Source organism: Lasioglossum baleicum, chromosome 13 (genome assembly GCF_051020765.1).
Source record: "Lasioglossum baleicum chromosome 13, iyLasBale1, whole genome shotgun sequence".
NCBI lineage: Eukaryota > Metazoa > Arthropoda > Insecta > Hymenoptera > Halictidae > Lasioglossum > Lasioglossum baleicum.
Window position 1 is genome coordinate 6,659,321 of NC_134941.1, and position 13,237 is coordinate 6,672,557.

The 13,237-nt window shown below is 34.9% G+C and overlaps 1 protein-coding gene across 6 annotated transcripts in view; it reads left to right on the forward strand.

The window, feature by feature from the left end:
* Alpha-catr (alpha-catenin related) overlaps window positions 1-13,237 on the forward strand; it is a 126,350-nt gene that overhangs the window by 82,265 nt on the left and 30,848 nt on the right. For all 6 annotated transcript variants that reach the window (XR_013010363.1, XM_076437458.1, XM_076437459.1 and 3 more), the window contains 2 exons: window positions 5,709-5,986; window positions 7,043-7,279. Coding sequence is in view for 5 of the 6 variants with exons in the window: in XM_076437458.1 (XP_076293573.1) it covers window positions 5,709-5,986; window positions 7,043-7,279 (515 nt within the window). In the remaining variant the exon portion in view is untranslated. The remainder of the gene's footprint in view (window positions 1-5,708; window positions 5,987-7,042; window positions 7,280-13,237) is intronic.

The following is a 13,237-nucleotide window of genomic DNA, read 5'->3' on the forward strand; positions in this document are numbered from 1 at the left end:
CTATTTCCCACGGATAAATTGAAATAGATAAAAATGTAATCTTTCCCATTAATCGTTTCATTAAAGTAAGATTACCCTGAGACTAATTAAAATTCGTAAAATTTGGTGTTTTTCCAATTTTGTTCATGACTTAAATAAACTTTGAAATTCTCAATCTACTTACCTTTTGTAAATAGTGGGACTTTAAAAAATAAGTATTTTTACATTTTCGTAGAGACTCGGTTTACCATTTATATTCTTTTCCCGGCATATGCGTCCTCATAAATATGCACAATAGAAGTGTTACTTTGAAACCTGGCGAGTGACATGAATGACGAGAAGAAGCGCTGGAGATCTCCGTTATATGGAAATCTGAGACACCCCTAAAAGTTTCGTCGTACTTTTTACTTCTCTTACTGCGGGAGAGTGTGAGACGTCTCGGAACTTTATTTTTCGGTATTGACAAGCGCGAGAATTTACGGACAGGCGACATATGAACTTTTAAACTTGTACGATCGGGGAGGAGTTCGTAATAAGTACGGAATCGAAGTTCAAACTTCATTTTGCTCGCCGACGATTGCACAACTGCAATAAGTCAGGGATCCATTAAATTATCCCAGAACATGCGAAAGTGGAAATTCCAAACAACATATATTTATAATTAAACTGCGGACTCTTACGCAATATTAAAATTGTTTGCATTAATTGCCAGAAATTCAAGTGCTACATATTTATATCTCCTCCTAACAGTTTATTAATACTAAATTCATAATGCTGAATACTCAAATTCATTAATACTAAATTCATGAAATACTATTGTCTAGCTTTTAATCTTCCGTCGATATAAATTATTATTACAGATTTTTATAAATATAATATAAAAAATATTTGCATCGATTACAGTGAACAGTGGCCAATCATAAATTTCTTTCTTCATTCAATAATTTTGATAAATCAAGGTTTAAATTACGCCTACTTATTTTGCCATAAATGCATAAATCCCGCAATTCTAATTATAAATATAGTAATTTCTTTTAGATATCTTTATTTCACAGAACTTATTAGGTTGGCAACTAAATTCGCGGCCTTTTGTTTTGCAATTCTTTTATTGTATCATTATAACCTCTGTATATCATTGGGAAGCTCTGAATTATGCGATTAATTTGTTATGTGTGCTTAAAAAATATATATAAATGACTTTTTTTGAGAAAATGTGGCGGTCGCGAACTTAGTTGCCAATCTAATATTTAGTGGAACTGTTTTAAGTATTTCTTAATAAACGCAGACTATATTTGCACAATATATGTGCATATTTGCTTCGGATTCCTGTGTTTGTATGCAGTGTTTGCTAATGCTAGCGAAACGAGCCAGGATAAAATCGTTGCGAACACAATCGCTAAACTAGAAGCAAATACGGACTCTATAAAAAACAAATAAGTAAATCTGCATGAAATGGTAGAGTGTAGGAGTAAAAAGCGTGACAGGCGAGAAGTTATAATATGCAGCTGAACGTTCGCGGTTTTCGGAACGGAACCTCCAACCGAGATCAAAATCGGACGATTTATGGCGTTCTGGTGTCGTATGGATATGAGTCTCGGCTTTATTTATCACTGAAGTTGCAGACACCCGTAACAAATCCGAATTTCCGCAAGTCTGCGGCGACATGAACGCCATTAATTGTTTTTGGCACGTTTGTTATTACAGAGTGGTAAAAACTGAAGCGATAAAACTCGAATAGATAGCAATGCAAAGAATAGACTTGGAATTTCAGTCTGGGAAAGATTACAAGTTCAATGAATGAAACATTAATTGGTCGTTAGTTAAATCACGTTAACCCCTTGCCTTACAATATCGTGTCAGACTCGTGATGAAGGTTCTGAACAGAGTCTAATAAATATGTATGTTATTAATTTCCTTCTAACCGAAATGAAATTCTATTTTGGTTTCGTTAATGTATAGTTATCGTAGAACATGTACACATACAATAGACATAAGTTTTGTCCTGTTTTAGGAAATTACGAACTACAAAGGAAGTTCTAATCACTGAAACTGTAAAATAAATCGTAGGGCAAGGGGTTAGCACTAAACCTACCGAGCCTTACAAGTAACGGGTACATTTCCCTTATAAAAATGACAAGATTGATTTTATTTAGACTTTGTGCGGTTCCTATTATAATACGTGTTCTACTAAAGATATTTATACAATCAATTCTTATAAAATCATTTTTATTATTTCAATAATTATAAAATCATAAATCTGGGTAAATCTGGTGGTAGGTTTATGTAGTATTAAATGCAGACCAATCGAGTCGCAGGAAATCTTGTATACAGGATGTCCCAAAAATGTACTTCCTTGAAAGGAGTGATTCCCGAGTTTATTTGAAGTAACTTTTTCCTTTGAAAATGCTGTGTGTGGTTTCGTTCAGGAGTTATTAAAGAAAAACAAGGACCAATCAGAGCGAGGCTACGACATGCCCCGCTAAGCGCGGTGTTGACATTGGCCGAGCCGGAATGTGCCTACTGTAGCCGTACTGTGATTGGCCCGCATATTTTTCGTTAATAATTCCTGAACGAAGCCACGGAGAACATTTTCGTAAAGGAGAAAGTTACTTCAAAAAAGCTCAGACATCACGAAATACAACTTACTTTTAGTTTTTCTCCTCTATTGCCTCAATAAATTTATTAATCACTTTAAACTAATAAAATGTTTCAAAATAAAAGAGAAATATAGCATATCACGTGCTTGTTAATGATAAAAGTGTTTGTGAATGGGTTTTAAGTTCTGAAAAATCCCTCAAAGTGAAGGGAAGTTATGGCAAGAAGTTTCACCTTTCACACGGGCGATCAAGAAAATACACAGGCGATCAAGAAAATACACACGCGAAGTAAATGGATGAAGAGAGTATCACAAAGCACACGACGATAGTAATAGTCACCTACACAAGGTGTTTATGGGTATTGTTTTGACACGCTATTCTAGAGGAACACCTGTACCCACTTTGCATATTCCGTATATTTAATGGAACCGTATAACATGGAACTTCAGTTGTCATTTGCATTCAACGATTATACAGAAAACGCGTTATGTTGCGAAACACTATGCCAACGATATGGATTTGTATGTATTATATACTATAATTCGTGTGTATATTAATTCGTGTGTAATTAACTTGTTCACGTGTTTAACTTTTCGTGATTTAATTCAATTCCAGTGAAAGAAAGCTTACTAATAATAACGGAAAATGTTCTCAATTTTGAACAGGAGTCATTCTAAAATTGTATGCAATAAAAATATTTAACAACGATTTCAGACTAAAACTAAATATATAAAATAACTTTAGAATATTGTATTCGATTTTTTTAGAACATTAAAAAGTGTCATACTATTTCACTGTATTTGTATTTTTTTACTGGTGCGGTGAACGAAGAGAAGAAAATTATAATCATAATTTCTCTCTTGTTTGCAAAGGTGTAAACACGTCTGTATATAATTGTTTAAGTTAAATTGTCTGTAAATTGTTCATCAAAATATACATATTTAATATGAGTTATACATATTTAAATAATCGAAAGAAGAACAGCAAACGCGCGACTTTAAAAATAGAATTCTCTTTTTCAACTACGCCGAGGAATTCATCGTAATTTCGAAAAATCGTGCAAAACGAAGTATATTGAATATTCCTGGTCACACGTTCAACGCAATTTCATAAGATGATAAATATTCATCGCGAAAGATGAAAGGAAATTCGATTGTCGGGGGATGGTGGGATTGGAGACGAGGCTTTCCTATACGCCGGCATACCAGCGGGAGATCGTAATGCCTGCGTTTCAAAGATTTACATAGACATTTTGCATATAATATATACCGCATGTAAATGTAACTCGCAGTTTTGCATACATTTGATACAAATATATCGAAAACGTGCAATCTCGGTCTCGTCAAAGAGGCCGAGTCGTCGGTGTTGCCTTTAGAATTTGATTTTATAATTCGTTCTCACTCCTCGTTAACATGGTAACAGCTGAACGAAAATTATAAAAATAGTACAACCGTCAAATTAATTTACCGAGTCAAGTAATGAGGGAAGCACTAAAATTTATCACGATAATTATTAAATTTTTATTACACGTTAGCGTAGAATGTAATACGGTTTAATTTTACTGTAATTTAGTGAAAGTATTAAATTAAATAAATTACATAAATACAATTCAAGTACAAAATACTTCTGCTGCATTCAATTCCGTTGAAATGTTATCCACGCACACAAACACGTCGTCTAGTGTTTGCATTTCTACGGTTTATTGCAGCCGCATATTTGTTTATTCGTGCATGCAATATCTGCATCTGCCTTCGAACTCTGGAGAACAAATATTGGGGTTTTTTCTCGATTCTATGTGCAGTGATTGTGTCATTAACACTTTCAATGCGTCTTTGACGACCTAAAACTCGCCGCAACGAGAGTTTTTAAAATTTTTATTTTTTTGTTGTGAAATATAAATATTACCTCTGTGGAAATCACTTTTATGAAATAAATACATATTTTTCTAGAAATTTTTTATTGTGTTGTTCTTAAGTCAGTTCCAGAACTGACCCGCATTGAACGTGTTAAAAGCTCATGTACGATAAATGTGATTAAACTTTTCATTGTACTTTTATGAACTCTGCGATTTCGATAGAAGTAAGCAATTCTCGTGCATAAGTATAAATAAATTTTTTCCAAGTTTTCATTTAAACGACAAACTTTCAATTCGTCTGTTTGTTAACAACCTGTCGCAACATGCATTTTGTTGTAGTTCATTTAGGTGTTCACAGAACCTAATCATGCTGCTCTAATTCGAAAAGCCTTTGTTCCCATGATGAACTGTGTATAAGCCACCCCGCGAATCTTCATTCCGTCGCAATTTCCTTGATGACTCACCATTCCATCAGCCAGATCCAATGCATTAACCCCAGCTTAGAAATTTTTTAATATTTTAAGCGAAAAGACTCGCCTCATTAATTTGTTAAAGATTCGAGCGTTGCCAAATTATCTTCGCAGCATCATTGCACATCAGTTGGATTTTTATGCAACATAAAACATTATGCAGCACAGTCATTCATTTCTTTCTTTCATAAATTTATGGACCTAAAAATTAGACAACAGTATTTTCAAATTCGTATTTATTAATCTCCGGTTATTATTACAAAACATTTTGACATTCTCTGAACCGGTTTTATCAATGTCTTCACTGATAACATAATTTTTAAAATCGTATCGCCACAAGAATTGAATATGAGCACAACTTGAGATAGAATTCATTGATGAATCAAAAAAATGCCAACTATATCCTAACAAAGAATTATTTTCACGGTAATTGAAAAGAAGTACACCAAGTCTAGGTATGCAGTTTTTATAGGCAAGGCTGCATAAATCAATTTGATAGCAAAAATTTACAATAAGAATAAATTCGTGTTATTTTTATAAAGTATTTAGTCATGTCGTTTTCAAATCCATTTTTCAACGAGAAAGTTAATGCATTTATCTTTATTTTTAATCGAAGCACCGACAACCATTTTGTACATTTTCCCATGTTTCAACTATCTCACGCTATTCTCAAAAAGTGCATAAAACTTCCTCGTTGAAAAATAATATGACAAAACGACATTACTTATGGGATGCCCTAGTAATATAGACTAGGCATTTTTAGTGCTTCGTAGATCCAGTGTTAACGGAGGAACAATTATGTTGCAGGCTCTGCGATCGAAAAATTATGCGAGTGTATGATGGACGACAGCCTAGCCGACCGGAGCGCGGTCATCAGAGCTGCCAGATGTCTTCTGGGTTCTGTGACGAGAGTCCTCCTGGTGGCTGATGTCGTCGTGGTCAATCAACTCCTTAGTGCGAAAGACAAAGTGGCGACCATCCTCGATCGGTTGGAGTACGTCTCGAACTTCACCGAATTCGTGAAAGCTTTCAGCCAGTTCGGCACAGAAATGGTGGACCTAGCGCACTTGACGGGCGATCGCCAAGTAAGTTGCTAAACATTTCTTCATTCTGTTACTGTAAATATTTAAACACTCGTGTTAAATGCTACATCAGCATCCCCGGTTCTCTCAGATGTTCATGAAAAATCGAACAACTTATTTAATAATACAAGATAGAAATCTTTATGCAAGATAAAAATTGTCTGCATTAATTGCAACAAATTTATTTCTCCTAAAAATAATTTTATTACGTCGCAGGCAATATGATCGTAAAATCGTTTCACATTTTTCCTGTTTTTCGTTTCACCGACCAATTTTTGCCATGATAAAATTTAGTGTGCTTTGATTTCCATGTTTTTCAATAGTATAGTGTCAAGCATGCATGATTGATGTCGCAGTCAAAGTGTCGAAAAAGCGAAACTCAGTTTTGAATGCTAAAAATAACGTGATTTGACGATTTACGTTTAGAAAATAAATCGGTTCTTTTTGAAACTTTTGGAATAGTACGTTTCATATTCAAGGAATGTGTACTAATTTTTTCCTTAAAAAGTTTATACTAGAAATGTATAAGTATATTCAAACATTAACATATCAGATTAGTAGAAAGTAGAAAGATTAAATGCATTTAAGAATGTCCATTAAGGGTTCAATAAACGATAAATATTAGATGAGTGCATTAAATTCGTGCCCGATTTTCATAGATGTTGCAAACTAAACTGCTCGGCGGAGTGTAAAAAAATAATTATACATATAGTCACCATTCTTTGCTAATTGCAGAATTCTTTTCTAATTGTAGAAAAGAATGGTGACTATACATATAATTGATTAAAAAAGCTGTACTCTTTAAAATTGAACTATTGAATTTTACTTTTAAATCAGGCACGAACTTGTGCAATCATCTGATAGTTTAATTAAAGAAAGAAATCTGACTTCTGTTGGTTGCAATTAACCATGAAAATTTTTCTTTCGTATAATGATCCACAGATTGCATTCCTACATTGTCGGTAAAAGAGTCGGTTGCCTTGATTGCTCACAGACAGCACATCCCAGAAGTTAAATGTAACAGTGGAAATAAACGGAGGCAATGCTTTCTAATTTCAGAACGACTTGAAAGACGAACGGCGAAGGGCGCAGATGGCCGCGTCCCGGCAAGTTTTGGAAAGGAGTACCATGATGCTGTTAACGTCGAGCAAAACCTACTTGAGGCATCCAGAATGCCCGTCGGCTAGGGAAAATAGGGACACGGTGTTCTGTCAGATGAGAAGAGCCATGGATATGATACACTTCATCGTGAAGGATGGCGTCCTGTATCGATACATGCCGAAGTATCAGCCAAAGGTTGGTATGCAATTTAATCTTTTGCTTTATTTACTCCGAATGTCCCTTCAATATTGCTAAAGATTTTGTTTGTCGAAAGTTAGCGTTAAATTAGGACAGAAGTACATATATCATATTCTTCATTTACGTTTGTGCTACTTTCAGAGTCGCCAAATTAAAACTAAACCTACCATCATCGGTCAAAATGACCGTTTACAGATTTTTAATTTCATAATTATTGAAATAATAAAAATTATTTCGTAAGAAATGTGTGTGTGTAGATAGTTCTAGTACGGCACGTATTACAATAGGAGCCGTACAAATTCTAAATAAAATCAAACTTGTCATTTATATAAGAGTACATTTACCAGTTACTTTTAAGGCTCGGTAGGTTTAGTGTTAAGACTTGTGTTCCCACTCTACGTTCCCCTTCTACGACGCTATTGCCCCACTTTCCGCCACGGCCCGGCCACGTGACGCGTTCTGTCACGTGACTAATCCGATATTGGCAGAGAGAGGGTAACTTTTCCCCTCAATTCGAGTCGATTCCCCTCATCTGGTGACTCTGGCTACATTCATAGATCAATTGTATAAGGTACTATAGATTTTCTTTAAACATAATTCCATTTGGTGGACCATTTATTTATTTAATGTTTCAAACCTGAAGGTTTATGTAGCAAGTACAAATTTTTGCACGCAGATTGAACAATAGATTTCTAAATTCTCAAGGAATACTGTTTAAGATAGTTATGAATAATATTTTTTATTTTGACTCCTGCACAGTCAACTTCACGATGAGCTGAGAAAAATAGAATTTTGAAATGAGGTAGTGAATTTTAGAATAGTATTGGTTCACTTTTTGGCAGTATGAAAGTTCTCAGTGTGAATGTGTTTTTTAAAGAATGATAACGCTACAATCTTAATAATTACAGGAATGAAATCAAGTCATACTATGACTTTAGAAAGAATGAAATGATCTGCCTGGTTTTATTATAAAGCCTGTAAAAATTCTACGTTACGAATTTGGATGTATTGCATGCCGCACATGCACATAGAACCGTGAAACCACTCTGCGGTGTACCTTGTGATATTTTAGTGCCGGTGACATACTTTTTATTTGCAATGTAATAAAACGGCGACAAAAAATCGCACATCATATTTTATAGGGCAGTTGTAAAGATGGAACTTCAATTCTAAATCCGTGGTGATTCGGGCTTGGAAAAAGAATTTTGTTAACATTCAAACTGTTGTAAACTTCCATCCACCGTGTACACTTCTATTTGCATTTATAAACGTGACAATGTTGGAAACATGTCTCCTTCTCGATGTGATTAGATCACTTCTACTTGCTTGCAATTAGTTAATTATTTCATTAAAATTACTAGTTTTATTCAGCACATAATCTACTTTTATTTAGTACCTATATACCGGTATTATATTAATGAGAGGTGACGAAACAGAATATAAATTGCCTGTCAAAAGCACACGCCGACGTTTCAATATCATTCGCATCTGCTCGAAGATTAAACTCTGCGGAAACGTTTAAATATATTTAAAATTTTCGGGAAAAAATGATCTTCATTTTCTAATTTGAAGATTAGGAACTTAACACTAGAACTATTGGGTTATAGACTGAAATGATGGATTCCAAATTCTTTTTGTTTATGATTATTGAAATGGTAAAGATCTATATGGGGGATTAAATTCAACATTATTTCTTTGAATATACAATACAACAAAAATAACTAAAAATCTCAGTAAATAAATCTCAATAAATTTTACAAATTACAAGTATTTATGTAGAATTTATACAATTGTAATACTAAGTTACATAATGCTCATTTTATAATTTAATGGAAAGTAAACCCCGGAATAATAAATATGAAGACTTCACTCGTTAAACCGAGTCCACATAGATTATTGTCTAATTTCATTTATAAAGTTGTAACACAAGTTTGAAGCTAAGATTGATCCATTAATTTTAATCATGAGTATATATACTATGTAGGATTTCTCATTTCCGGTTCGCCTGTTCCTAAACGTCAATTAGTCAGCAGCATACACCATGCTTGAGACAGCGGAAGTTTTCAAGTGCCATTATTTATGGGTAGAATGCCCGTTAGCTGGTGGGCGCTGTGTACTCATCATATTTTAGGACATACCTAAAATCTGGCGATGTGCGTGCACATTCTAAGCGTTTATGTCCAGGATTTCGGCAAGTCGTAAAACTCGAGCACACGCTCGTAACCTACGTTATTTGCTTTTTGTACTTTCCGATGGCCTGCATTTGTGTCTGCGAACTGTAACGCTATGAAATTTTGTTCCCGTACATTAGGAACCAGTTTTTAATAGCTGGCTATTTTCTACGGAGTTACGATTCCATTTATTTGCATGATACAAGATTTAAACGTGGATTTTCTATCGATTGAAACACAAAAATACTACATATGTAGATTCTCATTTTCTTGATTGTCAATTTGAAATTATTTATACAGTGTCTCATTTACCTGGAACCACTGGAATATTTTTATACGTTCACGTACTACATATTTTGCTTGCAATGTTTTTCAGCTTTGTTTCTTGAAAATATTGCAAATATAATTTTAATAAAATTTATGTTCCTTATACAAGGTCTTCCATTAAGAAGTGTCATTTTAAGTAATAAGAGAATTTTTTAATATACATATACATATGTTAATATAATGGTTAAGATGTGGCCGAATGAATTTTCAAACCACAAAAAGTCAGGAAGGTATAAACACCTCGTAACAGTTAAATAAATAACACAGGATACGTGATATCTGCATTATGTTGCATACTGAAACAAGTTATGTCTCGAAAGAGTATTTTCCTCGTTTATATGGTCGGCAGTATAGATATATATATGTACGGACTACTCCTTGAACGGTCCACTAACAATCGGGAACTTTATGCGTCCTTGATGCAAGCTCGTATAGCTATGATTTCAATGACTCCTTCCGCCATGTTTTCACGGATTTTTGGCGCCACTGAGCGTTGTTTATTATCTTCCTACATTACCAATAAACACGGACGCCACGTTGCACCAAGTCGTACGGTTCGAAAGAGATTCGTTCGCCACGAAATATATTATAGATCTTGAAACCGGTCCAAAGTGCTTTCGTTCGCTGAATCGTGATTCATGGTTAGCCCGGAACGCATGATCTCCGCGACCTTGAACTGCATCGAACACTTCGTGGGAAGCCCGCGTGGAACCCAAGGACTTGTTGTCGAAATCAGAAAAACTGACCGCAATCTCTATAATGAATTTTTCGATCGATTCAGAAGCGGAAAGAAAACTATAGGAATTGAATAGCTTGAACATATTGAAAATCGTGTGGAGAAAAGTCTTGGGGTTTGGAAATATATTTGCAGTGTTTTATTTGCACGAAGCTATATTTTTTATTTGAGTAGATTACTTATTCTTATGCATTTATGCAGAAATTATCTGGAATATAAAACAGTGAAAAATATAAAAATCTAACAATATTATTATGTTGTTTTCAACGTAAGAAGATTATTAAAGAATGAAATTAATTTTCGTTTAATTACTTCTTCCCAGAATCAACGCAGAATATTTTTAGTTTATAATAATAAGGAGTGAAATAAACACAATAAGGAGTGAAAACAAAAGTTTTGAAACGAAATTGTTTATTTTACTGGCAGGAGTATACTCGACAGAAATTGTAATATAACCGAAGGAGGAGAAATATCTCTTGGCGAAAATAAATCAAATGAAATTTTTCTACAGAAAATGTGTTATTTTCGAGAAAATTGATTTTGGAAAGTTGGACACGCGGTGGAAAAACGCAACACTGAAAAGAAATTTGTTTTATTCGTTCTTCCGTTGCTTCTATGCTCATAAAATCTCTGCCGACAGTCTCCATTTTGTGGGCAGTAAACAATTGATTTAAAACGTAGTATATGTAATCTACTAAATAATGAATGTCCTGAATTTTTTCGTGAAATTTCAATTAATAATTAAACGTAGTGGGAAGCTCCCACCACTATACATACAACGATGAAGTCTAGGAGTGGGGGAAGAACCTAAGCGGGGAAGGTGCCTCGAATAGCTCCGGAGCTACTTGTTGGAACTGCCTGCAATAGCGTATCCGTTAAATTTGCAAACCCCATTTGTTCGAACACGAGACGTGTGTCGAATTAAAATATTTTATTCTTCCCCTTCGACTCGCTTCTGTGTGTAAAATTACTTCGGATTGTCCACGGTGTGCGGGACAACCTATACATCAAGTGTCCTATAATTTTATACGGCACTGTAATCTATTGAAGGAGATAAAACGCGCGAATCCAGCGTGTTCCAGTTTCGGGAAGTAATGCAACGAAGGAGAGCCGTGAATCGCCGATGCATTTCTTCGCGCGCTGCTCGGTTCCGATGCAACTCGTTCCTGGAAATACCGATGCACCGGCGACATCCTAAAGTATGCTTCGTCGCGCAGGCATCTCGAAAACGTAATATATACATCTTCCGGGCGCAATAGCGAGGATGTATCGACAGCAATGCAAATTGATATCGTAGCACGGACAAAGCCGACACATAGCAAACGACGCCGGGATGGATGTCGTCGAACGTTAGCCGAGCATTCTTCGGCACGTGCCAAATTGCGGCGTCGAGATTCCGGCGCATTAATGCACCGGCATTATTTAAATTTCTTGCCAGCCAGGGACCGGGAGGCCAGCCAAATCCCGTTGAAGAACAATGGGCCAGATAGCGGGAATTTATTTAGTTTAAATGCCACTAAACGCCTCGCTCTCGGACGCGTTATGGAGTCCTACGTGAATTAAACGTGATAAATAGACTCGTAGGCGGTCCATTGTTGCGTGCATCGAATCACTGAATCCGGATGCTTCGTCGTGTGATAGCTCAACCAGCCGTGTGCGATCGTTTTTTCAAAATTTCCTTTTACTCGGTGGGAAAACTAGATTACTTTTTTATCCTATTTTAATTCGTTGGGCTTTCAATTAGACTTTTTATGAAGTTTAACAATTAAATTAATTTTTACATGTACCTATATGACACTTTACTTGCATGTGTATATAATTAAGAGATATTTTAAATTTATTTTAATTTGAATGACGCGCTCGTCATGCTCGCAAGAGTGGAATACTATCTTGGTAACACAGATTTTTCGACCTTCTGAAAAACATTAAATTTGTTGAAGTTTTTGTTAAAAAAAGTTGTTTAAAAGCTATTCTCAATTGCAAGTTACATCTTTACCCGCTGCCAAAGGTTATTGTTTTAATAATACTTAAGCATAAAATAGATTGATGTATAATATGATATTGCACTTCGAGATCATTGAATTGTGTCCCACGTGATTGGGAAATTTTAATTATGCATCGAGGTACAGGGATAAATAAAAATGAGCGTGTTAACGGCTTGGATGAAATTGTAGAATGAATATTACCCTGAATAGATTAATCGATATTCGTAGGTCTTTGAGAGAAGAAGTAACAGGGGGGAGAGCTGATTCGCATTCAAGAATCTCTAGCAAGTAATCGCGCTAGATAATGTGCACACTTAATCACTGTGTTAGTTGGGTATTTTATAGTCGAATGCTCCCTGGCTGATGGTTCACTGCAGTTGGTTGAACTGCAAGTGTATACGGCGACCTTAGGATAGAATATTATATTTAGATGCAGTGTGTGCCATTAAAGTTCCGTATATTGATCCTAGATCGTGTTTACTTTGTAAACATAATAACGTGTTATAAAGTGTTTGGCGTATAACGTTAAGCTGGCACTCCAGGCTTTTAAGAAAATACACTTGAAATTACGTAAATAAGAGTGGAAGTCGATATTATTAATAAATTGGTATCTTTTAATATTATCGTGTACGTGTGGTTCTGTTAAAAACAAACAGTATATGAAATTAATTTAAAAGTCTTTTAACAGAAAGTATAATAAATATAAAAATCTTTACGTGTTTTTGTTTTTAAACAA